Source organism: Mus musculus, chromosome 11 (assembly GCF_000001635.26).
Source record: "Mus musculus strain C57BL/6J chromosome 11, GRCm38.p6 C57BL/6J".
NCBI lineage: Eukaryota > Metazoa > Chordata > Mammalia > Rodentia > Muridae > Mus > Mus musculus.
The window spans coordinates 61,837,278-61,865,202 of NC_000077.6; the positions used below are offsets into that span (position 1 = coordinate 61,837,278).

General features: G+C 41.9%; 1 protein-coding gene across 4 annotated transcripts in view; it reads right to left on the reverse strand.

Moving 5' to 3' along the window:
* Ulk2 (unc-51 like kinase 2) overlaps window positions 1–18,057 on the reverse strand; it is a 79,737-nt gene extending 61,680 nt beyond the window's left edge. For 2 of the 4 annotated variants that reach the window (NM_013881.4, XM_006533508.4), the window contains exons 1-5: window positions 17,210–17,815; window positions 15,989–16,081; window positions 13,785–13,826; window positions 4,022–4,054; window positions 2,833–2,869 (exon numbers count right to left, since the gene is read on the reverse strand). In NM_013881.4, the coding sequence (NP_038909.3) occupies window positions 2,833–2,869; window positions 4,022–4,054; window positions 13,785–13,826; window positions 15,989–16,081; window positions 17,210–17,299 (295 nt within the window). In that variant the 5' untranslated portion in view covers window positions 17,300–17,815. Of the gene's footprint in view, window positions 1–2,832; window positions 2,870–4,021; window positions 4,055–13,784; window positions 13,827–15,988; window positions 16,082–17,209 lie in introns of all 4 variants that reach the window. The other 2 variants (XM_030246066.1, XM_006533509.4) reach the window with 2 other exon arrangements.
* Window positions 18,058–27,925: the final 9,868 nt, after the last annotated feature.

Sequence of the window (27,925 nt, forward strand, 5' to 3'; positions counted from 1 at the left end):
AGTATGGTCTCACATGCCTTTGATTCCAAAACTCAGGAGGCAGCAGAGGTAGAGACAGGTAGATCTCTGTGACTTCAAGGCCATCCTAGTATAGATATACAATGATACTATGTCTCAAAACCAACGTGAATTTGAAATCTTTAGCCAGTTGCAGATACCTACAATCTTAGCAATTGGGAAACAGAAGCAGGAGGTTCAGGAGTTCAAGCCCAGTCTCATTTAATAGTAGGTTCAGAGATAGCCTACAATACATGAAACAAAACAAACAAAAACTGATCCCAGCACTCCGGAAGCAGAGGTGGGTGGATCTCTGTATTTCAAGGCTAGCCTGGTCTACATAGTGAGTTCCAGGTCAGCCAAGACAAAAACAAAACAACAGAAATCTGGTGATGTCTGGAAAGATGGCTCCATAGTAAGGGTACTCAGGTTTGATTCCTAGGTCTTACTTGGTGGATCACAACAACCTCTAACTGGTGTCCCAGGGGATGCAACACCCTATTCTAGCCTCTGGAGGCACTTCATGCACATGAACAAACATATGCAGGCAAAATAACCCAGTCATACAAAATAATGATGATAAAAATAAATATTATTATTATCCAGATTAAATAAATAAATCTGGAATGCATTCTTTCAGTTCTACTTTCTTTTTTTTTTAAAGATTTTATTTATTATATATGTAAGTACACTGTAGTTGTCTTCAGACACTCCAGAAGAGGGCGTCAGATCTCATTACAGATGGTTGTGAGCCACCATGTGGTTGCTGGGAATTGAACTCAGGACCTTCAGAAGAGCAGTTAGTGCTCTTAACCTCTGAGCCATCTCTCCAGCCCCGTCAGATCTACTTTCTTATAAGCACTAAGATGTATGTTACTATACGTTAGTGGGTAAGTCAAATCAGTGTCTAGAGCAGTGGTTCTGTTCTCTACCTTTCCAATGTTGTGAAATGTTCCTCACTTTAATACAGTTCCCCATGTTGTGGTGATCCCCCCCAACCATAAAATTATTTAGTTGCTACTTCATAGCTGTAATTTTGCTACTGTTATGAATAGTAATGTAAATATCTGATATGTGACACTGTATTGGCTGGTTTTTTACATCAACTTGACAGAAGCTAAAGCCATCAGAAAGGAAAAAGCCTCAGGTGAGGAAATGCCTCCATGAGATCCAGCTATAAGGCATTTTCTCAATTAGTGATCAATGGGGAAGGACCCAGCCCACTGTAGGTAGTGCTGCTGTGCCAGGGAAATGTTAGTGATTCCCCAAAAAACACACACAAGAGACAATCTGATGCAACTCACAGCACGGTCTTTATTCTATTCGAGCTAGCTCGCTCCCCGTCCCCCAGTGCACCTCCATCACACAGGCACCTCCATCACACAGGACGTTTTGGTGGAGAGAGGATCCCTGAATGTCAATCGGGCAAGGCTTTATAGAAAGCAGCAAGCAGGGAACACATGTGCAAGCATCTAATTGGAAAGTACTGTGGCCTTTAACATAATTGGCTGGTGCTACGAGTCATATTATAAACTTAATCTCTGTTCTCCTCTGCATTGGTGGTCATTAGGCAGGAGGGTGGGCTTGTGTAGGTTTGTTGGGGGAAAAACCTGGAGACACTAGTCTTGTTTGGCGGGGGGGGGGGGGGGGTGCAACTTGGAAACTAGTGTTAGTACAAGCCTGTTAGTTTACCTGAGTTAAAACTTAAACGATTTGGCATCTCAGTGCCATCCCTGGGCTGATGGTTCTGGGTTCTATAAAAAAGCTGGCTGAGCAAGCCAGGAAGTAGCCACCTCCATGGCCTCTGCATCACCTCCTATCCAGGTTCCTCCCCTGATTTGAGTCCCTGTCCTGACTTCCTTTGGTGATGAACGGCTATGTGGAAGTGTAAGCTGAATAAATATTTTCCTTTCCAACTTGCATTTTGATCTTAGTCTTTCACTGAAGCAACAGAAACCCTAAGACAGACCCCCAAAGGGGTCTCACCCCACAGGTTGAGACCTGCTGCTCTATAGTCTTATTTTCTGATATAACATTGTATACATGCATAATGATTTAGACCATATCACCCCTTATTCCCTTCCCACTTCCTTCTTCTTCCAACTTCCCCTTCTACTTCATGGGTTTTGGTTTGTTTGGTTTTTTTGGGGGGGTTGTTGTTTTTGTTGTTGCTGTTTGAGACTGGGTTTCTCTGTGTTGTCCTGGCCATGCTGACCTCGCTCTGTAGACATGCCTGCCTCTGCCTCAAGTGCTGGGATTAAAGGCCTGCTCCCACTGCCACCACCAACCAGCTTTGATTTTTAAAGAAATGAAAGGAACTAATGGCTCAGTGATGATAAGACAGGAAATAAATTGAAGAAAATGAATTCTTATTTAATTTCTTCCCTCCTGGGGAAGTCCCTCCTTTAAACCTCTTCCTCACTGTCAGAGAACAAGGTTGATACTTATGTGAGCTTAGAAAATTAAAACCAGCTGGTCAGCAAAATAACTACACGTTATACACAGTTTGTATTGAATGTTTCTACACAAGTTTGGGACACAGAGGCAGCATTTCAGAAATGCCTCTCAGAATTAAGCATACTCCACTTACTGAGCATTGATAAATACACATAAATTTACCTTGCGGGGTTAGTGAGATGGTTCAGTGGGTAAAAGTGTTTGCCACCAAACCTGACAACTTGACTTCCATTCTGAGACCCACATGGTGGAAAAGGACAGTGTACTCCCACAAATTTTCCTCTAACCACATGTGTGCCATGGTGTCCCTGTACACACACACACACACACACACACACACAAACCTGCACAAATAAGGAAGTGTAGCAATAGAATTACCTTGCAAATAATCTGCCAGGTCTCCACCATTGCAATACTGATAAGTAAAAAAAAAAAAAAAAAAAAAAGGTAATTAACTTCAAAAGATACTGTTATTGTGATTAAAATCAAGTATTTAATAGACTGATAAGGGGGTATACTTCTTTAAGAGGCAGAGGTAAGCAGATCTTTGTGAGTTCAAGGACAGCCTGGACTACAAACTGAGTTCCAGGACAGCTAAGATACACAGTGAGACCTGTCTCAAAGAAAGAAACAACAACAAAAACATTTTATATTTACAAACAAAGGAGTGTCTTCAAAGTGAGCTAGCAGGTAAGGGTGCCACATGTGACCAGAGCTAGATCCCCAGAATCCACTCAATGGATGGAGATGGAGAGAACCAAAGCCTCGAAGCCTTCCTCGGAGTCTGGCTGTTGGGATGCACGCCTTTAATCCCAGCACTCAGGAGTCAGAGACAGGCAGATCTCTGTGAATTCAAAGACAGCCAGGCCTACACAGAGAAACCTTGTCTCGAAAAGCCTAAACCAGGGCTGGCAAGATGGCTCAACAGGTAAGAGCATTGACTGCTCTTTTGAAGGTCCAGAGTTTAAATCCCAGCAACCACATGGTGGCTCACAACCACCCGTAATGAGATCTGATGCCCTCTTCTGGCGGGTCTGAAGACAGCTACAGTGTACTTACATATAATAAATAAATAAATTTAAAAAAAAAAAAAAAAGCCTAAACCAAAACCAAGTCAACTAAAGAAAGTCCAAGTCAGTGCCCATCCCTCCCACACACATATAATAAGTAAATAAGATGTACTGTATTCTTTTTATTTATTTTTGTGACAAGGTTTCTACTATACAGCCCTAGCTGTCCTAGAACTCCTGCTATATAGACCAGGCTAGCCTCAAACTCACAGAGATCTACTTATCTCTGCCTCTGGTGGGATTATAAGCATGCGCCATCATGCCCAGCCAATAAAATGTAATTTAACTTTAAAAAAGAAAAAGTAATTAAAATGAGAGCATTAACTCAAAATGAATTTAATCAATTGTTAAAATTGTTTATAAAATATAATCTAATTTTAAAGTATTTTAATTGTCTAGTTAAAACACTTACATTTTTTTTCTTTATGAAGAAGTAGAATCTAAATCATTCAATCAACTTTATTAATACTTATTCTCAATACTGGTAGAATACCTACCTCCATCACCAGAAAGACAGAGTTGGGCAATTCCTAGAAAATAAGCATAAATATCATAAAAAACTAAACACTAGGTTTAGTTAATTAAAAAATACACATGTTCATCATTAAATGAAAGTCACAAAATTCATCAGGAAGTAAAATTAAAATTCTCAGGCAAGAGAAGTCTTATCTTTTTTACTTCATACACTTTCAGGATAGAACCTGGGCTGGGGACACCCAATGCAAGCCCCTCTATGCTATACCTCTGGCTCTGAACTTCTCAACTGTGTCTTATGTATTGGACTGCATAGTCAAAATAGATTTTGATGACACTAAAGTAGTTATCAACCTATTTAGAGGCTACTGCAGGATAAATTAGCTTAGCGTTGAGGATGTTGAAAAGCAGTGGAATAAAACCCAGTGACACATGAGGAACACTGCAAGCTCGAGGCTTCATCAGCACAGCAAGTCCTGTCTCCAACCACAACAAAAAGCATGATACATTCACCATTTGTGAACAATAAGAGAGAAAGAAGGCTTTACTCGGCCCTCAGCGAAGTGCTCCCACTCTGAGAAGTTTCAGCTCAGTAGCACAATGGCTTATGCTCTTCCTAGCAACACTAGCAAACTCTTATTTCTGAAACATAGCCATAGGATGAGTAGTTTTGGGTTTGTTTGTTTGTTTTTGTTTGTTGTTGTTTAGGACAACCATATTATCAGTAAATTTTTGGAAAATGAAGATTTCTTATTACAGTATACAAAATATATTTAAAGATTTAAGGAAATTAGTTTGAGTATTTTTTCCAAACTGTCACACTTATACAGCTTCATGTCTGCTGGGTTAGCAATTCAGAGACTAAATATATGGCAATTTTTTTATTACATTTTAAAATTGCAATGCTGCCAGGCAGTGGTGGTGCACACCTTTAATCCTAGCACTTGGGAGGCAGAGGCAGGCGGATTTCTGAGTTCGAGGCCAGCCTGGTCTACAGAGTGAGTTCCAGTGACAGCCAGGGCGATACAGAGAAACCCTGCCTCGAAAAACCTAAATAAATAAATAAACCAACAAACAAATAAAATAAAATAAAATAAATTACAGTGCTAATTTTGAACTGGCTCTCTGGCTTGACATAACCAGTGCTGAAATGACTCGAGATACAATACTTCACAGGCAGCAATTAAGCTCAACAAGTTCCAAAATTCCAAGACAAGGTGATCCATGGGAAACAAGAAGGCATCTGAGAAAGGGAGCGACTAGTCCAGTCAGAAAATGACTTTACACTGTCCACACTGCAGCTACAGCAGAGAATCAGAGAAATTAACTAAGGATCTGAAAAAGTTAAGACCATTCTACAAAATAATTTTCACAGTTTAACTTAATACAAACTTTGGCATGGGAGCGTACATCATTCACAAAATACTTGCCTAGTATGCACACATGAGCCCCATGTTCAGTCTCCAGCACCACAGAACAAAATAAGCTCCTCCCCTCAAGTTGACCTCCCATTTATAAGCCCTCTTTTGTTTACTTTTATAGTAACACATTACTAAATTAAAGTTGTAGTTCACCCAGAGCAGAAATAAAAACTGGTGCTTCAGGACAGGAAGTCATACAGCCGTTTTCAAGCTGCACCCTTTAACCTCAGCACTGAGTATAAAAAGGAGCTGCCCTGGGTCTGTTCTCCCTGTTATCTCGGGGAAGCCACTGCAATGCTAGAGCTGAGTGTGAGGTTCCATCCACGAGAAAGTCAGTGACTTAGGTTAACTTGATTCACACACTTATTTCTCAAGAGGACTAGATAAAAAGAACGGAAGCCTCCTCTTCCTCCTCCTCCTCCTCCTCCTCCTGCTGCTGCTGCTGCTGCTGCTGCTAGTGGTGGTGGTGGTGGCACACGCCTTTTATCCCAGCAGAGACAGGTAGATTTTTTTGTTTGTTTGTTTGTTTTTGAGACAGGGTTTCTCTGTGTAGCCCTGGCTGTTCTGGAACTCACTCTGTAGACCAGGCTGGGAGCGTACTCAGAAATCCGCCTGCCTCTGCCTCCCAAGTGCTGGGATTAAAGGCGTGAGCCACCATGCCCAGCCACAGGTAGATTTCTGAGTTAGAGGTTAGCCTGGTCTACACAGTCAGTTCAAGAAGAGCCAGGGCTACACAGTGAAATTCTTGTCTCAAAAAACCCAAATAACCAAAAGCAGAAGGGGGAGGGGGTGGTAGAAACACATTATGCCCAATTCTTCAATTCTTTTATCCCAAGGTCTATAGCCATTTTCCAAAATGGTGATGCCATCTTTTTTTTTTTTCTTTTCTTTTTGCTAAGGTGAACAACACATCCAGACATGGAACATTTAACACATCCTGGCTTCCTCAGCAGCAGCACTCTCTTGACAAATGAGGAAGGATGTGGAGAACAGACAACATTTAGCAAGCAAGAAAAATCAAGTATAGAGAAAATAAATTGTCTGAGGTCAGCAAATGGCTCAGAGGGCTCTGGCCTAATTTGTGAGCTCCAATAGAAACTGTCTTAAAGGATGTGGACAACATTCCTGAGGATAATATCCCAGGTGGTTCTCTGGCCTCTACACACACACACACACACACACACACCACATACACACAAAGTAATGCCAATAAAAGACTTCTAACAAACAATAAAAAAGACAACCCAATGTATAAGCAAGCAAGAAACTTCCATGGAAATTTCAAAGAGATATTTAAATAGTTACTAAATTTACAAATCATATTTAAACCAGAAGTCAGTAGAAAAATACTAATTAAAACCATAACTAGGGCCGGGCGAGGTGGCACACACCTTTAATCCCAGCACTTGGGAGGCAGAGGCAGGCAAATTTCTGAGTTCGAGGCCAGCCTGGTCTACAGAGTGAGCTCCAGGACAACCAGGGCTACACAGAGAAACCCTGTCTCAAAAAACCATAACTAGAGGACTGGAGAGATGGCTCAGTGATTAAGAGCACTGACTGCTCTTTCAAAGGTCCCGAGTTCAACTCCCAGCAACCACATGGTGGCTCACAACCATCTGCAATGGAATCCAATGCCCTCTTCTGGTGTGTCTGGAGAGAGTGAGAGGTATGCTCACGTAAAATAAATAAATAAATAAATAAATAAATCTTTAAAAAATAAATAAAACAAAAACCAAAAAAAACAAAAGCAAAAACAAAACAAAACCCATAACTAGAAAGTAGGCAAAGTTGTACACCCTGTAATTCTAGTACTTGAGAGGTAGAGGCAGGAAATCAGAAGTCTGAGGCCATTCTGAGCTACACAATGAGTCTGCGCCAGTCTGGACTATGTAAGCCTCTGTCTCAAAAAAAAAAAAAAAAAAAAAATTAAAAATCCTAACTTAATACAATCACCAGAATAACTAAAATTGCCAGATGTTAGCAAGAACATGGAACAAGTGAAACCTTTAAACACCTGCTGGGAGGAGTGTGAAGCAATTCACTGGCAGTATCTACTAACAGGTCTGTATTTACCATAACAACCAGACATCTTAGAGAAGGCTTTTGCAAGACCTATTTCAATGAGAAGGAGAAACTACAAGAAGCCTCCTTTTCCATTTCTTTGAGGCTCTAAGGGAAGTGTTTTGGTGAAAATAATATACAATTAATAAAGTAATCCTGATTTGGAAAAAGATAGCTTCATATAGAGCCAATAAAAAAAAGAGGAGGAGGAAGAAGAGGAAGAGAAGGAGGAGAAAGCTAGCCTAGAGATGTAGTTTTTGTCTTCATATATGCAAAGCCCTTGGCTGGGTCTCCAGCACCCTGAGAGAAAAATGAAATGTTTTCAGCAGTGTTGAATGTGTGTATACAAGCACACATGTACTAAAAAGGAAAAAGCAGGGACTGGAGATGACTCAGTGATTAAGAGCACTTGTTGTTCCTGCAGAGGATCAGGTTTTGGTTCTCAGCACACACATGGAGGTTTACAAACACCTATAACTCCAGTTCCAAGGGATTTGACTTCTTCTTCTTCTGACCACATGTGGTACACACACATGCAATGTAAGCAAACATAAAGTAAAATAAATGTAAGAAAGAAAAAGTTATATATAAGATACACCAGAGGTTTCTTCTAGAAGTAAATGGTACAAGAACAAACTCTCTTTTTGCTTTATATTGTTAGATAGTTTGAATTGTTTTTACACTAAGAGTATATTACTTAATTTTTGAAAAAGTGAGTTCTTTACAAGTTGAACAGCAGGACCAAGTGGTTCTCTGTAGCAGAGTTTACATAACTCACACCAGAAATGGAGAAAACAACAGTGAGATACAGAAGCAGCAGAAGCCAATTTACTAACAAAGATTAAAAGAAAATCTTGTGGTTCCTAAAACCCAATCTTCCAGTTTCTCTGTAACATGTTTGTCTTGAGACAGGGTCACCCTACACAGCAATGGCTGTCCTGGATCTATGTGGTCTCAAACTCCTAGAAATCCACTTGCTTCTGCCTCCAGTGTTGCAATTAAAGATGTATACCACTACATCTGGCTCTGCGACATTTCTTAATTCATTCCCCAACCTGCGGCACCTTCTATAGACTGTCTCACAGAAAGAAGAAGAATGATGTCATGCCTATAATCCTTCGTGTTACTCCCCTTGGGGTTACCATCTCAGAGTATCCATCATGCCCATTATAGTGAGTGACAAGGGTAATAGTGTTCACATGGACAAGATCTTAAATGAGTTTGCTGTAAAAAGCAATACTCTAATCTAGGTTCCTTACATTCGGAGCTCTTAGGTTATTCCTGGCTACTATAACAACCAATCATAGCCTGGGTAACTTAGTAAATAGAAATTTACTTTTGTATAATAAGTATTTTTTCAAACTATAAATGCCAACCACCCTCTTTTGCATTTAATACATATACTTTCTATATTTTAACAGTCTTATTTAACCATACAGTTCAATTAATTATAACAAACGTGCACATTCAGATCAACACGTGTAACATTCGCTGACAGTCCTTCCAAGTTTCCCCACTTCACTCTCTCTGCTTGTTTTCAAAAGTCACAAAAACATGCCTGTAGTAGCAGAATATGGCTTCATGTTTTCAACTACTGAGATTCCTCAATTATGTTATTGCTATACATTTTTTGATGCTTTTAATTTACCTGGTAATTAAAAAAAAAGAATGTAAATGGTATTTTTCAGCTTTGTATTTTCAGTTTTGCCTACACCATCTATTAAATAATGCATTTTGTTCTTGTTATGATAAAATTATCAAGAGTTGATTATGAGGGTAAAGGGTACTCTACCTATAGCAGGCTCAGATTACTCAAGATTTATGTTTGAAAGAAAGACATAATTTTACTCTCCTGCTTATGAGCTGTCCTTAAAGTAAAGATCATGGGCTGGAGAGAAAGCTCAGTGGTTAGAAGCACTTGTTCTTGCAGAGGACTGGAATTCAACTCCCAACACCCTTTGGAGGATCACAACAATCCCTAACTCTAGTTGCAGAGTATCTGACACCCTTTTCTGACCTCCACAAATCATCAGGCATGCACGTGGTACACAAACATACATGCAGGCAAAACATTCATGCACATAAAGTAAATATATCTAAATGAAAACCTTAAAGCTACCAGGCCGCCTCTGCAGCATCACCAGTCCCCTTCTATTATCTGACCTTGAAAGCCCTCTCCTTGACCCTCAAGTCCAACAGCTCAATCATTCTTCCTTGCCGCGGTATTCACAAGGGAACTCCTTGGGATGCTTATGTGCTGTTCCTGACCTAGCTTTCCCACCCATCTATCAAATAATTTCTTCAGAGAGCCTTCCCCAGCCCCAACCTGACATCTTCATATTGTTTCCTCCAACGCTCTGCACCAGTTCTTCACATACAGCCTCTTGTATGTGAAGGAACAACTAGGAACTATTTGCTTAATTTCACCTTCCACACCAAACCTGTAAGCAAGAACCACTTCTTTGCTCTCTATTATAATCTGTACTAACTGGCTCAAAAAATACTAATCATAAAGACATTAGCAACAAACACACCAGAAGCAGCAATGGAAAATCAGAGAAGAAATAACAAAAAGCAAATATAACAAGATGATACATTTACTAACAATTTATGAAGTAATTTTGTTATTTTTCTCCTAATGAGATGTGTTGAGTGTGTGCTTAAAATAAACTTGCATAACCTTTCAGGACAACATGATAAATATTTTGAACAACTAATTTCAGTTCAAAAAAGACAGGAACCCTAACCAGACATGGTAATACATGCCATTAGTCCCAGCACTAGGTAGACAGAGGCAACTGAATCTTTGTGACTTCAAGGGCAGCTTAGTATATATATAAAATGAGTTCCAGAACAACACAGTAAGACTCAAAAAAAGAAGTGAGCCTTACAAGTTCTAGGACCCAGAACCACACAACACATACTTGTAATCTCAGTACTGGGAGAAAGAACAGCAGGCAGGGCTTGCTACCTAGGGAACTGGCCTTGCCTATCTCATTGAGGATTTGGTCAGAGACCTTGGAGTAGAGAAAGAGAGAGAGACAGAGAAACAGAGAGACACAGAGAGACAGAGCTAGATATACAGAGAGATGGGGAGGGAAGGCACTTGATAGGCACTCATTGTATTTCCATACAAAGACTGTTAATAAATTCCTCATAGTTAAAGGTATTACAAATAAGGATTAACCTGTTTTATTTATAAATTTCTAAAGGAAATACACCAAACAATGTTTACATCGGAGAACTGTCATTTTTTTCTAATTTGTCACTCTGACAATGTTGATGGTTTGAATATAATTACAGGGAAATATGTTTCCGTTAAGTGTCATATAAACTACAAAAATGTGGCAGGTTGTCAGTTTCAGACGGGGGCAGATCATTCATATATATATATATATATATATATATATACATACATACATATATATATATATATATATATATATATGCTTAGCCTATGTTTGAATGCCAGCACAACAACAGATAAGGACAGGGTAGATGTAAGCAGATGAAGGAAGGAAGGAAAATGTGCAAGTTACAAAAACATATGTAGGGCACTGAGAGGGCTAAGAAGGTAAAGATGCCTGTCACTGAGCCTGACAACCTGAGCTCAATCCCTGAGAGCCACATGGTGGCAGAAGTGAACCAACTCCTGAAGGTTGTCCTTTGACCACCATAGGCCCACAACAACACCTCATCCCTCACAGACAAAATAAATAAAAATATAAAACAGAAATAGTGTATATGTGTGTATGCGTGTGTGTATATTTATAAGCTTCACACAGCTCTCCAAAAATGAAAGTTCGTAAAAGTGGCATTCCTATTAATATAAAGTATTTTATTAGTCTGTAAACATACTATCCCCCTTTACAAACAAACAGAATCAGAGAAGCAAATCTAAACTATTAGGCCAAGACTGTTTACCTGGTAGCCAAAGGCTATACTTAAGTTTATTTTATACCTTAGTTCTAAAAGTACAAAATGGGTAATAAAGCATTTTTTATGCAGCCACCTTGAATTCATAGACTGAAAACTTTGATTTTGTTAATATCTCTTCTAATGATAGCTCATTCCACAATCAAAACCTGTACTAAAAGAAATGTTTTTCCTTTCTGAAAAAAAAAATCTAAGTACAAGCAAACCTGTTCTTGGTTGTCAGGGTTTTCTAACCCTCTCGGAAGCTAAATGAGGAGTCAGTCAATATCATTTAACAGCTTTGTACAGAGCACCACCCTGCACCACCCAGGGCCCTCTATCCACAAGACACAAGCTACACTCAGAGCTCTGAGGACAACAGACACTTCAGTTAGGAATGGTGATATGAATTTAGCTTGACTTGAGAAATTTTGTTTGCCCTTTCTTTCTATATTGCTTTGAATTCCACAAATGAAGAGGTAAACTATATCTAGCCCTGCTGATATTCATATTTTTGTGCATGTGAGTTTATATTGCTGACTTTTTTGGAGTGGAGGGGAGAACAGTCATACTCTGTCAAAATCTGTAACACTGTTCTTAGTATTTGAGCTACACACTCCAAATCCCAAAGTCAAAGACATTTTCAGAAAGGATATATTACTCTCATTTCTATAAGAGGAAAAACATAAACTTGTGCTAACATGGGCTTAGTCAAACGTCTTGTGATGTGACCTGGTAGCTGAGCACGTGTGCCAGTCCACTCTGTATCATCCCACTAAGGCTAGGCACAGCAAGGTCAAGATCTTGTCCACTCTTTCATTCTAGACTCAGGGTAATGGCTGGCACATGGCAACCACACAAAAGGCCTCAACAACAAATGCAGCTGAATAATTTAAAGGACAGACAGAGCAGGTGTTAACTAGAAACAGAGCAGAACCATCTCATTTACTGTAATGGAATTCAACTGTACAAATGAAGTAAGACAGGAGACAGACAGGCAGACTATGTGCACTGACCAGTCTTCCCTGGAGTCAGCATCTTAAGAACGAGCTGTTCTGTCCCTGTGCTCTCACATGCAACACACTGGCCACACAGGCTCTGGGATTAAACCAGGACTGTCAAAAAGCACCAGATAGCCTCTAGATGCAAGCCAAGTGCTTCATCAGAAAGCTCCATTTCTCTCCAAAGTACATCTCCTGAAAAGATTTCCAAGAATGATTCTGACTACAAAGTTTGCTTCAGATGACTTTAGACTCTGCCTCAAAAAAGCAAACAAAAAACTGACCTTAGAATCCAGATTCTCTATCTAAATAAAACACAGGTCAAGCATATATCATGCTGATCATCGCACAAACACAAAATTGTACACACACACACAGTAAATGTGTACAACATCCTTGTTTTCATTAATTTTATTTTCTTCTATTTCTATGATTTACAAATGCTACTTTTATAAAGAAAAAAAGGTTTTTACCTAATTTCTAAGTAGACAACAACCTTTACATTTACTAAAGAAATGTTAGATTTGATATAAACTACAAGTAACCCAAAGCAATACCACCCAACAATGTATCTGCAATTGTTAAAACATTTAATCATACAACACATTATTTATTTTATCCTATGGCTATATGCAATTTAAAAAAATTCTTGGAGCTAGCAGGATGGCTCTTAGGGTAGAGGCCAAGACTGAAGGCCTAACTTCAATTTCTTGGACCCTTTGACTTTCACACATACACTACAGCATACATTCTCTCTCTCTCTCTCTCTCTCTCTCTCTCTCTCTCTCTCTCCTCTTTGACTTTCACACATACACTACAGCATATATTCTCTCTCTCACACACACACACACACACTACAACATGCATTCACAAACACACACAAAATACGTACACTACAGCACACATCCCCCCATACACAATATATATACTCCAGCATGCATTCACACATACAATATATATAGATACATGAAATAAATAAATGCGATTTTAAAAACTTATTTATTCATTTTTATGTGTATGGGTGCTTTGCCTGCAATTTTGTCTGTGTGCCATGTGCATGCTTAGTGTCCAGGGAGACTGGAAGGCGGCACTGGATCCCTTGGGACTGGAGTTACAGACAGTTGTGAGCCTCCCTGTGGGTGCTGGGAATCAAACCTGGATCCTTTGGAAGAGCAGTCAGTGCTACTAACCACTGAGCCATCTCTCCAACCCAAATAAATGCAACTTTAAAAATTAAAAATAAAAAAACATTTTAATGTAATTCAAATAGTAGAATTCTTTTCGACATGAATTAAGGAAGCTTTAAATTTCAATTAAAATTCACTTAAATTCACATAAAAGAAACTTTTTAAAAATTTAAGTTTAAAAGAAAATCCAAAATCAAGTACCTGAACATCATAGAGCGCTACGATGTTTTCATGCTGAAGCTCCTGTAAGGAGATAGGAAATTTAAATATTATTATATAATCTGAAAATATACTCTACTATGCAAATAAAACTCACCTCTACACATGCAGATCCTACCTGTAGCATATGACACCTTTACTAACGGCTTTGAAAAGTCAGTCTATTACAGAACAAAAATAACTGTGTCTGATCAGACTTTACCTAAGACCTAAATACTTTTTACCACCGGTTCCTTTTTTAAAATGTTTTATCTTGTCTGTTTACTTGTGTGTGTGTGGTGTGTGGTGGTGGTAGTGATGAGATGTTCTTATCTGCTTGACTATCTGTGCACCATGTGGGTGCAGTGGCCAGAAGAGAGCGTCAGTGCTCCTGGAACCAAAGCTATGCACAGCCAGCTCTGAGCTGCCATGTGGGTTCTGGCAACTGAACTAGGGACCTCTGAAAAAGCAGCTAGTTCTAATGAGTATTCTTGTTTGCCAAACAAGTGCCATAATTAATATGATTGCAGACTATCTACTAGTCTTCAGTGTTTGCCTTTAGAAACCATTTTCTGCCTGAAACATAATTCATAGCTCAAAAAACTCTTGCAACTGGTGCCCTGTTCTTCCCATCCCAAGAACTCTAATTCTTACCAAAATCTTACCAAATCTTACCAAAAATCCTCCACAGAATGCTTTTGAGGAAAGCAGCTGTTGGATGATATTTTGTGATCAAATCAGTATGGGAAACACTGGGTTAAGTACACCAAACCAGTAGAAAATTTCACTTTCTTTAGTGAGCCAGATGTTTGTAACTGTACAAATATTCAGTAAACAAAGTTTACCAAATTTCTTTGACCACAGGCTCTTTCATTTTCCTCTTGAAAGCATCTCACTTTGATAATGCTACAGGCTGTGAACTGATCTAAAAATGAACTTTCTTCTGGAGCTAGAGATTTGGCTCAGCAGTTAAGGGTATTTGTTTCTCTCACAGAGGACTTGGGTTCTATTGTCAGAACCAATATGGCAGCAGCTCACAACTGTCTGTAACTCCAGTCCAAGGGGACCTAACAAATAAATGTCTTCTGGTCTCCCTGGGCACCAGGTATATAAATACATACATGCAAGTAGAAACACTTATACACATAAAGCAATAAAATAAATAAATCCAAAATAAATAACTATTAAAAAGTAACTTCTGGCTGGGCAGTGGTGGCACATTCCTTTAATTTCAGCATTCTGACAGCAGAGGCAGAGGCAGGCAGACCTCTGTGAATTTGAGGCCAGCCTGATCTATCAAGTTCCAGGAGAGCCAGGGTGGTTACACAGAGAAACCCTGCCTCAAAAAAAAAAAAAAAAAACCAAAATAAATAAATAAAACTTTCTTCTATTTATAAGGGGGGAAAAAGGATACCAAGTTCTCTTACTCCTTCCCCAAAACGTAAGGGTATAGGAATATGATAAATATGTCAGCAGAAAAGAGCAATATACCAACTGTATCTGCCTGGCATTCAAACAGCAGCACTGTAATTATAAGAAATCATAAGAAGTTAAAAATCTTCAGAGAATCCCTCTGTTTGGCCAAATCACAAACATCTAGTCTCAAAAACAGCCTCAAAGGGGGCTGCAGAGATAGTTCAATGGCTAAGAGCACTTGATGCTCCTGCAGAGAACTTAAGTTAGGTTTCGAGCACCTATACCCATCTCCAGGGGTTGCAAATGCCTTCATTGGGCACTGTACTCGTGTGCATATTTCCACACATGCATAAAAATAAATTTTTCCAGCTTGGCAGTGGTGGTGGTACACACCTTTGATTCCAGGACTCCGGAGACAAAGGTAGGCAGATCTTTGAGTGAGTTCCAGGACAGCCAAGGCTATCTGTGCTTTTCTAGCACTCCAGAGGCAGAGGCTGGCAAATCTCTGAATTTGGGGCCAGCCTGAACTACACAGTGAGTTTCAAGTCAACCAAGGTCACATAGCAAGACAAGACCCTATCTCAAAGTAAACAAACAAATCTTTGAAAATAGCTTCAGAATACTCTGTAACTCAAAACAGCAACAAAAACAAAACACATGCAAAATGAACAGCAACTAAAAATTATCAAACTTTAATCCAACTACCAAACTTCAAAGGATGTTATAACATGCTCTTTTAACTCAGGGTAACTTTTAACTCAGACTGTGATAGGTATTCTAAAATAGCATACCTTTAAGATTTTTATTTCCTTTCCAAGCAGAATTTGTGATTTTGACAAGTTCTTTTTATTAATACTTTTAATAGCCACCTCCCAATCAGTTTTCTAAAAAGGAAAAAAACAGTGTTATGCCTGAAAATTATAACATAGAAACAACTCAATAATAAAAGCTGTAAATTTATTTTTAGCCACTCAATGTATATGTGGTAGTGGGGAAACATGGCAAAGACCTCAAATCTCAAACTAAAAAACTGATTTCATAAACAACACAATACATAGCAATGTCCTACAGCACTAGTCATTAAAAGTTGTAAATACAAAGACCATATAGGATCAGTTGAAAAAAGTTTACAGTCACATAGGAGTTATGGATAAATAAACTTGGGAAGTGATAGAGTTTAATGAAGTTATCCTGGCTGGATTACACTGCTCTTATTTTTTTTCCTTGACTTTTAAGTTATTTCATAATGAATAAGACATAGACGACAGTACCTTTTTAATAGGCACTCTTGAAACAAACAGAATAACCAAAGCTTTTTTTTTTTTTTTTAATTACTTCCAGTCTCAATGTGCCTTCTCAAATTCTTTAGATTCTATAACCTCGTGTGACCTATTTGCGAAACAGTGGCTTGGAAAAAACAAAGAAACAACAAAAAAAAAAACCCAAACAACTGAGGTTTGAACTTGCATCTACGTTGTATTATTAGGTTAGGGTCCAACTACCTTTGTCACTTATTTCCTCTAACTCAAAAAGGGGAGGGATACTACAAAGCTCCCCCAGACACAGAGGAACGTGATAGTCTGAGAAAGCTTCAGACTAACGGGAAACGCGCCCGTTTTCCGCTGGGTGTGCAATTATCCACGGTAAAGGTGACAAGCTCCGGAAAGCCCGGGGCAGGGAGAAGGGACAAAGGTCCACCGACCCATAGTATGGACAAGCACATTACACTGTGCAAACACTGGAGTCCTAGTCGCTTCGGGACCAGTGGCTTCTCTGAGCAGCAAGTCCCCGGGCGCACCTCGGTTACCCAGCACACTGTCAGGGAAGAACATCAGTGGCTCTGCGCCCGTCGGTAGGTGGAGCTCAGCCTAGCGGCTCTGGCCTCCAAAACAAACCCTGCGACAGTGACAGCAAGCACAAAGGCAGGCAGGCCCGGGGAGCCCTGCCCAGCGGCCAGGACCGGGGCGCTGGCTCCCCAGTTTCGCACCAGACAACGGGCCGGCGGCGCTCACCTGGCGGTGCCGCCCCCGGAAGACCACAGCGAAGGCCCCGTGTCCCACGAGGTCCCGCTTGCAGTACTCGAAGTCGCCCACCACCTCCATGGCCGCGCCCCCGGGACATAGAGCGCTAGGGTGGGCAGGCGTGGCGGAGAACCGGGATCAGCACCGCGGGCCCGAGGGCCCCAAGCACGCCCGCGGGCGGCGGGACAGGGGCAGCCACGGCCCCGGGCCCGGATGGACACTCATGCCGAGAGGCCGGAGCGGAAACGGGACGGGCCGCCGCGCGGAGCCGGGGTCAGCGAGGCCTGGGCCCGGTCGCTTCTCATGGCCCGGGCCGCCGTCGGCCGCGGGGCTCTAGCCAAGCGGCCTGGGCACTGCCCGGCCGAGGGCACCGCCGCCGTCACTGGGCGTACCCGGAGCTACCCGCGCGCCTGACAGCGGTGCAGGGCCGGGGCCGCGCCATCCCCGCAGGTGCGGCTGCCTCCGCTTGTTGCGCCCGCGGCGCTGCTGTGTAGCGGCCGCCGCCCTGGAACCCGCACAGCCGCGGTGGCGGCTTCTGCCTGCTTCGCGGGAGCGCCCAACGCACGCGCGCGCGCCGGCCGCTCCGCGCCGACTACCGGCCCTGTGCGACGTCAGCGCGTCTTGTAGGACGATGCGCCCCAGTCCTGCTCCCTCCGCCGAGAAAAGGAGTGCGCACCCCGGGACGCGGCGCCAGGCACCGGGGCGAGTCTGCAGTCACTGGAGCGAGTTGGCGAGCAGGGGTGTGGGGAGGAGGCCGCGGCTGCTTAGGAACGGGCGGCGGGCTCGGCTCCGCTCGGCTCGGCGCCCGCGGCTAGCTAGAGCCCGCCACGCCCTGACCTGAAGCCACCCTCTAAGAGGCGGATCTTGAACTCCGGCCCCGGGAGTCGCTGAGGCGGTGCAGACACTGGAGACAAAAACTCCGGGAGCTGCCTTTCAAATCCAGACCGCAAACTGCTAGACAACCCACCTAAGGGATAGGGTCTGACTGGAACCTGCGCCTTCTGGGGGTCTCTAGACTTCTGAGGGAGGCTCAGAACCTCCTTTCTAAGGAGGCGCTTCATCACACCAGTCAACTACCAGTTTGCCTCGGGCTTTTTTTTTTCCTCGGATTGTTTAGGTGAAAAATGATAGTCAACTTTTGCTCAAGAAAGCATTACAAAGCCATGGTAAACAATATGTGTGACCCCATACCTAAGTGTGTGTTCAGGTTTGGGGATGTTGCTGTCAATTTCATCGCCTGCCCCTGAAACAACTCCTCTCACCTCTCTCACTTCTCTCACCTCTCCCTCTCTGTCTCTGTCTCTCTCTCCTCTCTTCTTCCTCCTCCTCCCCTCCCCCCTCTGATTTTACTTTTATGTGTATGGGTGTTTTGCCTGCATATATGTGCACCACGAGTGCACCTAGTGCCTGCAGAGGCCAGACCAGGGTGTCGATCTGAAACTGCAATTACAGATAGCTATGAGCCACAATGTAGGTACTAGGAATCAAACCTGAGTCCTCTGGAAGACTAGCCAGTGCTCTTAACCACTGAGCCGTATCTCCAGCCAGCCCTCTGGAACTCATCTTGACAAACAGGTAGAAGCCCTAAAAACCTTCAGCTTTGAGACAGGTCAGGAATCTGAAAGCAATGTCTCTAGTCCATTTTCTTTTCCTAAAAAAAGAATACCACAGACTCAGTAAGTCCATTTTCCATTGCTAGAACAAAATGCCCCAGGCTTGGCACCTTATAAAGAAATGAGATTTATGCAGCTCACAGTTTTGGAGGCTGACACCCCAAACAGCAAAGCACCAGCTCTGACAAGGAGCTCATGAAAAAAGGCTTCACAAGGGACTATGGGACAGAAAGAGATCACAGGGCAAAGAAACCAGAGACTGAGAAGGGACCAGTGTTACGACTGTATAACAACTCACTTTTGAAAGAACCCGTATCACAGTCTCTCAATTCAACTTACTTCTTGCCACACGGAGGACCAAGCATCCACCACAGGAAACTTTGAGGAACACATTCAAACCATCCAAACCATAGCAGTAAAGTAAAAATTGTTTTCTTAAGCACAGAAAAATCTTGTCTTGAAATACCAAACAAACAAACAAACAAACAAACACCAAACACTAGAAAACAAAAAGTTTTTAAAAGATGTATTTATTATTATATCTAAGTACACTGTAACTGTCTTCAGACCCACCAGAAGAGGGTGTCAGATCTCATTATGGATGGTTGTAAACCACCATGTGTTTGCTGGGATTTGAACTCAGGACCTCTGGAAGAACAGTCAGTGAGTGCTCTTAACTGCTGAGCCATCTTTCCAGCCCCCCCCCTTTTTTTCTTTTTTTAGTTCTAGTCCACAGAAGTGGCACAAAGCATCCTAAGATGAGATCCAGGAAGTAGTGAGGGGGCCTAGGCCAGCTGGAATATTTTTTTTCTCTCCTAGATGTAGAGGATCAGACCCAGGGCCTCACACACGCTAAGCAAGTGCTCTACCACTGAGCTTTAGCTCCAACACCTACCCACCTTTTAAAAGACAAGTATTTAATGTGTGTGTACTTTTGCTCCCTTATGTGGAGGTCAGAGGGTAACTTGCAGGAGTCAGGTTTTTCCCTCCATCATGTGGGACCTTCCTTTGGAACTTAGGTAGCCTTGGTGACATGGCAAGCACCTTTATCCTATCTAGTGAGCCATCTCACAGGCCCTCCCTCGCTTCTTTTATAGCAGACCTACCCAGAAGGCAACATATTTACCTAGTAACTTCATGAATGGATTTGTCTGTACCTGAGGACAGACCTGTAGTGGTTTCTAATGATAATTTGGGTCCCCCCAAACTGTTTGTCTGCACATACGACACTGAGGGACTCTGTCCCAAGTTAATTCTGATTGGTAAACAAAGATGCCAGCAGCCAATAACTGGGAAGAAGAGACATAGGTGAGGGTTTAGGTTCCCTGGGCTTGGGACCAGGAGGAAGAGAAGGGAGCCGCTATGGAAAAGGAAGAACTAGCAGGAGGGAGAAGAGCTGCCATAGACTAGGGGCCAGAGGGCTGCTTGGCTGGAGCTGAGAGCAGCCCAGATGGAACAGTAAATTGTGAGTGATGGCTTGGGATTATCAATGGGAAGGTAGATTCTAACAACATGGAGGGTAGGCAGTTGTCCAGCTATTGTGCTGCCTAAGACATATTTAAAAAATAAGACTGTGTGTGTGTCTTTCATCCAGGAACACATGGTCTTAGGTGGAAACGAACCCCAGAACAGGATTTATTAAATATTTATCACTACCCAGACTCATAGTCACTTCTTGAGTCCCTGGTCCCAGCTCTTCTTAAGGAGATTACATTTACCACAAGTTTCAGAAGGAACAAACTTTATCCCGGCTATGGCACCTTCTTCATACTCTCAAAATGGGGGGCTTTGCGGTAGATGATGATGAATATGCACATACCCCTTTCTAGAAGTAGGTTTCATGTATGTCCAGCTCCCCTCTCCACGTTGGGATTTGGGCTTGCATCAATCTTGTGTGTGCTGTCACAGGTTCGTATGTGTAGCTGCGCTGTTGTGTCCAAAAGATACTGCTTCCCTGTAATCATCCACCATCCCTGACTCCATGTCCTCTTCTGCAGTGATCCCCCAGCCTTTGGTGGAGGGGTGTCATGTATATGTTCAATTCTGGGCTGAACAATTCCAACGTCTCTCAATCTTGGCCAGTTATGGGTTTCTGTGTTCATCATCAATCAAGTACAGCTTCTCTGACGGTTTTAAGATGCTCTAACCTCAAGTGAAGGGTCAGAGGGCAAGAAAGCATTTGAAGGGGGCTGGGCTTGACAACTAAGAACATAGACTGTCCTTGCAGAGGATCTGAGTGGCTCACAACTCCAGCTCTGCAGATCTAATGTCCTCTTCTGGACTTTTGAGGCACCATGCTCACATGCACATACTCCCCATCCCCTCTCGATATGTACACCTTGTCAGAAGATTCCAGGTAAGTCCTAACTTTCATTATCAGTTTAAACCATTATTCATGCTGAAGTGTCTACAATAGAATGCTCTGCCCTTTTAATGTTATTTGTGCATTTTGACTTGGGATACGGGTTTCAACGGATATTGTACCAGTTTAATTAAAAGAAACACTATTTGTAAGCAGAAAAGAAAGATTTATAGTTAAGAGATTATGCATGTTACTGTTTAGTTTAAAAAGAATAAAGCAGCTGGGGGGAAGGTATGTGTGTACCCTTTTAATCCCAGCACTCGGAGCAGTGGGCAGAGACAGGCGGATCTCTGAGTGTGAGACCAGCCTGGTCCACAGAGTGAGTTCCAGGATAGACAGGGCTACAAAGAGAAGCCCTGTCTGAAAAACAAAACAAAAGATAAATAACGTACCCTTGGATCAGTTCTCAGCGCGCGCACACACACACACACACACACACACACACACACACACAAATACCTAGACATGTGCTTTCTCTTATAAAATAAATATGTAGTGAAATGATCCAAGGGCACCCATGGTTCAGTTTTCTGAAACCAGACACTGACCTGGACGGCTTATTCCTCAGGAATGGTAGACACAGGAATCAATGAAGGTAAAACACGTTACTGGTTTGACCACTTGAGAGCCTACCTAGCAGAAAGTTCTAAAGCCAAAAATCAGGAGCTAACTGTGTATGGTGGTGCATATCTTTAGTCCCAGCACTGGAAGACAGAAGACTGGAACCCTGGCCAAACTCAGGGTTCCAGGCCAGCCTGGTTTACAGAGTGAGTTCCAGGATAGCCAGGGCTACACAGAGAAACCCTGTCTTGAAAAACACACCAAACCAAACCAAACCAAACCAAACCAAACCAAACCAAACCAAACCAAACCAAACCAAACCAGAGTTGTCCAGCCCCGAGCCCATCTCCTAATGGATGGGTGTGGCTGCTAACCAATGTTGAGGGCCTGAAGAAGCTAATAACTACAGTCCAGTTGTGTGTCAGCTCCTTCCTCTAAGGGGAGCCTGGACAGAATATCTCTGAGGTTATCATGCCAACTGGAAAACTTCCAGAGCAGGCTGTAATTTTCCAACATTACATGCCATGTCTATTATTTCACAGTAAATGTTTCTTGTTTATTTTGTTGGGTTTGGTTTTTTTTCTTTTTTTTTTGAGATAGGATCACTCTAATGTAGTCCTGGCTGTTCTGGAACTTGCTATGTAGAGATCCACCTGTCTCCCTGGGAGAGACACTGCACAGGTACACATGCACACACACAACTGTGAAGTAGAGTGTGATGTGGTGGTCTATACACTTATAATCACAGTACTCAGCAGACTGAGGCAGGAGGTTATATGATCCAGGCTACCCAGGGCTACAGAGCAAGATCATCTCAATAACCCAAAGATAAGTTATTTCAATTATAACATAACATCCCTGCTGTCCTGAAACCCACTTTATAGATTAAGCTGGCTTCAAACTCACAGAGCTCCTCCTGCCTCTGCCTCCTGAGTCCTGGGACTAAATATATGTGCCTCAGTGCCTGGCATAATCATAAAATTCAAGTGGCTAAAAAAAGAAGGTAATGTGTAAAATTTGATATACTCAGATTTAACAAACAGCATTAAGAAGCCAATTATTTACACTTACCAAATCTAAGATTGAAGCTTAGTGCTCACACTCTTGTCTAGGAACTGTGAAGCCCTAGGTTTTATCCTCAGCATCACATATGCACATATACATGCATATATACATATACATACATATACTTAAATATACCATTCATATATACACCACACATACACACATACTTATATACATATACCATATATACATATACACACACATATATATACACACTACACATATACACACATACCACCTGCACACACATATATACATATATACCCTACATACCACATATACATACACATGCACATATACACATATATACCACATGTATACACACATATGCACACTATACATACTAAACACATACACAGCATATATACAAACATGTACCACACACACCATATAATGTATGTATGTGTGTGTTTATATATATATATATATACATATATGTATATATATATATTACATACAATACAGACTTACACATTGGTGTGTGTTCACACACAGATTAGTAAGCTGATAGAACAATTCAACCTTCACTTTCTCTTAAATATAATCACTGCCACACTTGGCTAGTACAGTGTTTTTCAATTTGTGGATTTTGAGGAGTCCTAAAGGCCCCAAGATAATACCAGGGGTTCAGTAAAGTCAAATATATTTTCATAGCAGTATAGACAAATAAACTGCCTTTTTAAAAAATTGTGTCTATATCTGAGACAAGGGTGTAAAAGAAGTGACTGGTGAACTTCCTGGCCCCTTGGCAGGAACCTGGACCAAACCAAACCAGAAGAAATCACCAGCTCCAGTTTTCCCTAAGTTTCCTTTGTGTAGCAACAACAATCACTAAATTGGGAGAAATCTTAACCCTCAAGTATATGGTTTTATGTGCATTGGTGTTTTGCCTACATTCATACCCGTGTGAGGGTGTCAGATCTCCTGGAAATGAAGTTACAGACAATTGTGAGCTGCCATGTGGGTACTGGGAATTGAAACCAGGTCCTTTGGGAAGAGCAGCCAGTATTCTTAACCACTGAGCCATCTCTCCAGCCCCAAGTTTTTTGTTTGTTTGTTTGTTTGTTTTTAACATGTTGACAAAAGGGGAAATCCATATATAGCACTTCCTCATGACAAAGCATGGCTCTTGGCTGCCACATGCCCTCTACTTTCACAGAAGAGCATTTCTTTCAAAGCTCTTTCACAGGCATCGGTGTTTTGCCTGCGTGTAAATGTATTGTTTGAAGGCGTCAGATTCCTTAGAACTAGGGCTGCCACTTCCTGGGTGCTACGAATTCAACCTGGGTCCTCTGGAAGAGCAGGCATTGCTCCTAACTGCTGAGCCACCTCTCCAGTCCCCGGAATATCATTTCTAATGGCAAGGACAGCTGAAAGTAGGGTATTCAGACTTCCTCTACATTTCTTTTGCTTTTATTTATTACGTAGGTCCTCCCAACCCGGGGACCAGGTCTCCCTCCTATGCAACCTAGACTGTTCTCAAACTCATGTTGTTGTTTTGTGCTCCCCCACCCCCACCCCCCGGTCTCCCATGTGTGTGAAGGCAGGTCTCACTATATATCCTTGGCTCTGGTAGACCATGTTGGCCTTAGATTTAGAGATCCCCTTGCCTCTCTGCCTCCTGAGTTTTGGGATCAAATGTATATGTCGCCAAGCCTGGCCGTAATCTTATTTTCTTATTCTAAAATCATTTCTCTTAGTGCAGTCCTAGTAGCTAATCAGGATTTATTTATAGTTGTGTAACTGGCAACATGAAGAAACATTTCCCTATTCCCCCCACTCTAAGAAGAACTGCAGATTCAGTGTCTTTGTCTAACTCAAGAGGAAGTTAAGTGTTCCATCTTCACCACAGATTGCAAAGCAGTCTCTTCTGTCCCGTGTTTCTTGATAGAGGTCAGAAACACAGTGCACCGCAGACATCCTACCTCTCCAAGAGGAAGCACAGGTGTGCCCAGCCTCCCATGAAGGAAACAGGAAAGCCTACTGGCAACAAGCACAGAAACCAAGTGGGTCATCCAGTGCTGAAGTGGGGAGGGGCTAGAGTGTAGTTCTGTGGCAGAACGGCTGGCCAGCTGTGCAAGGCCCTGGGTCCCATCACAAAAGACAAAGAAACAGAGGAGCCAACTTGAACTCCGTGTAAAGCATCCTGCAAACACAGGATTGAGGTACCACCAGAAGTTGGTTCCATTCTTTTCTGATAAGAGCAAGTCACAGCAGGACACAGAGACTGTGACACACAGGCATGATCCAGAGGTCCAATTTATCGATTCATGAGTGAACATTCAACTGTTTAAAAGATAAACCAGAAGACGTGTTTGGAAAACCTAGTTATCTATTTGTAGGAAAAAAAAAATCACTTCAGCAAACAAGGGGGGCAGTTCTTGTAACTGGCCTTTGCTACAATCCTGACTATGAAGCTGGTGAGTAGGTGTGCAAGTATGTTCATGAGGCGCAACCAATGTAGCATATTCTGTGTGTGTGTGTGTGTGTGTGTGTGTGTGTCTGGAGGTGGCAGGGGTGGGTGGTAGATTCAGACTTAAGAAGGCTGCCAGGGCAGGGACAACACAGGAATTCTCTCTAGTCTTCCCAGTGCTGGGCAGCCCTAGAGCATTGCATAGGCTACTCAGTGCTCTAACCACTGATCGATCTTCCCTCCAGCTCCAATTTTATGTATTTTCTGCTTAGATTTGTTTTGAACCTAAAACTGTTTTTTTAGAAGACACCCTCCCCCCAAGTAACTGAGATTTGTTGTTGCTTACACGCTCCTCCCCCCAAAGCACTCTCGTTTCACCCAGGGGAGAGGTCAAAGCTGAGAGACCCTACAGGATCTGGCCCATTTTCTCGGTGGTGCCTCCAAGCACAGTTCTGTCTGAGGCCTCTGCATGAACCATTCCTTTGACCTGAGATGTTGGGGTGAGCAGAATCTGCTTCTTCCAAGGTTCGTGCCACCCTGTTAGCATGCTAGCCCTGGTCACCAGTTCTAAAATCAAGTCCTCCCTCTTATACTTCTCATCTCTCAGCCCAGACTTAGCTTTGTCCTTAAACTAGCTTACATACATTTATTTCATTCTACCACTTCTTGATGTCTGGGTTAAGATCACGTGTACCATCTACTGTAACCCTTCTCCCACTTATGCTTCTGAAATAGAGTAAGCCCCCTGAATGGACAGACTTAGTGGTTTTGTTGTATCCTACCTAGATGGGCCTGCTGGCACCTGTCATTTCAGCACTTTGGAGGCAGCAGCAGGACAGCCTCAACATCCGTGTTTCCTTTTTTGCACAAGTATGTAGCCCAGGGTGGCCTCAAACCTTTAATCACCTTGTGCCTACTGAGTGCTGGGGTTACGGGTGAGCACCACCACATGCAGCGATGGGAACCTTCCCAAGTGTAAACATGACTTTGTGCAAGGGCAGTAGCCATGAGAATTAGAAAAGATACCTAGTTTAAGGTCTGTCTTCAATACTAATAAGGAATTTGGACTTTTTCCAACCCCCCCCCCCAAAAAAAAGAACCCCTTTGAGTTAGAGAGTTATAGTGCGTACCTCCTGTATTCACACCTTTGAGTTAGAGTTATAGTGCGCACCTCCTGTATTCACACCTTTGAGTTAGAGTTATAGTGCGCACCTCCTGTATTCACACCTTTGAGTTAGAGAGTTATAGTGCGCACCTCCTGTATCCACACCTTTGAGTTAGAGAGTTATAGTGCGTACCTCCTGTATTCACACCTTTGAGTTAGAGAGTTATAGTGCGCACCTCCTGTATTCACACCTTTGAGTTAGAGAGTTATAGTGCGCACCTCCTGTATTCACACCTTTGAGTTAGAGAGTTATAGTGCGCACCTCCTGTATTCACACCTTTGAGTTAGAGTTATAGTGCGTACCTCCTGTATTCACACCTGCTAAAGATTTAAGAAAGGCAAGAGGATTGCTTAGGTTTATGGCATGCAACGCCAGCCTAGGAGCCAAAATGAGAACTAGCCTTTAAATACTAAAAGTGTGTGTGTAGAAGAAAAGGAATGGGGGTTAAGGGAAAGAAAACCAACAGAAATTTTGTTTAAAAAAGCTATAATCAAACCTAATGCTGTGTATGCTAATTAAAATTTTAAATAAAGCTGAGCAGTGGTGGCACACGCCTTTAATCCCAGGACTTGGGAGGCAGAGGCAGGCAGATTTCTGAGTTCGAGGCCAGCCTGGTCTACAGAGTGAGTTCCAGGACAGCCAGGGCTACACAGGAAACCCCTGTCTTGAAAAACAAAAACAAAAAAATTTTAAATAAAAAAAAATATATATAAATTCAACCCAATCCTTATGTTCTTGAAAAATAATACACAGCCTGTAACTGAATTTTTTTTTTTTATGAAGAATGTGGCCTTAGAGCTGTACAGGTAGTTATCAGTATCACAATCAAGTAAGCTAATTAAGTAAACCTGTGTGGTTAGTGCTTTGAGAAAAAGAACATTTTCCTTTTACTGTTCCTTCTTGTTTATACATCTGAGTGATTCCACCAACACCTGTAATCAGCCTAGCAAAATATACCATAACAATAACAGAATACATGTAAGATACACATTAAATAATAAGCTAGGTGCATACATTATAACTGTAACATCAGATTTTACACATTGATAGTTAAGCTTATTCTAGAGCTCATTAAAAAAAAAAACACAAAGAAGGCACAATCCAGAATGATCTCTATCTCTGAAATCTGAATGCTAAAATATTAAGTTTCTCACATCTTTCCTTATGTTATCTATTAGCTTATCTAGTATTTTGTTGCTTTGTTGGTCTGCTTGCTTGTTTCCAAGTCAGGGTCTCACTATGTAGTTCTGGCCTATTCTGGAACTCACTATGTAGACCAGGCTGGCCTCAAACTCATAGAGATCTACATGCCTCTGCCTCCTAAGTGCTGAGATTCAAGGCATGTGCCACCACACCTCAGACTAGTCACCTAGTGTTATAATAATAATAAATAAATAAATAATAATAAAAATGAATGCTACAACTTAAATAAGATCTTTGGTCAGTTTGGGAAAACTTTTAAAAGTAAAAATAAGTATCAATTGTGAATACTTAAACTTCCAGAAATAGAAATCAAATAGCCAGATG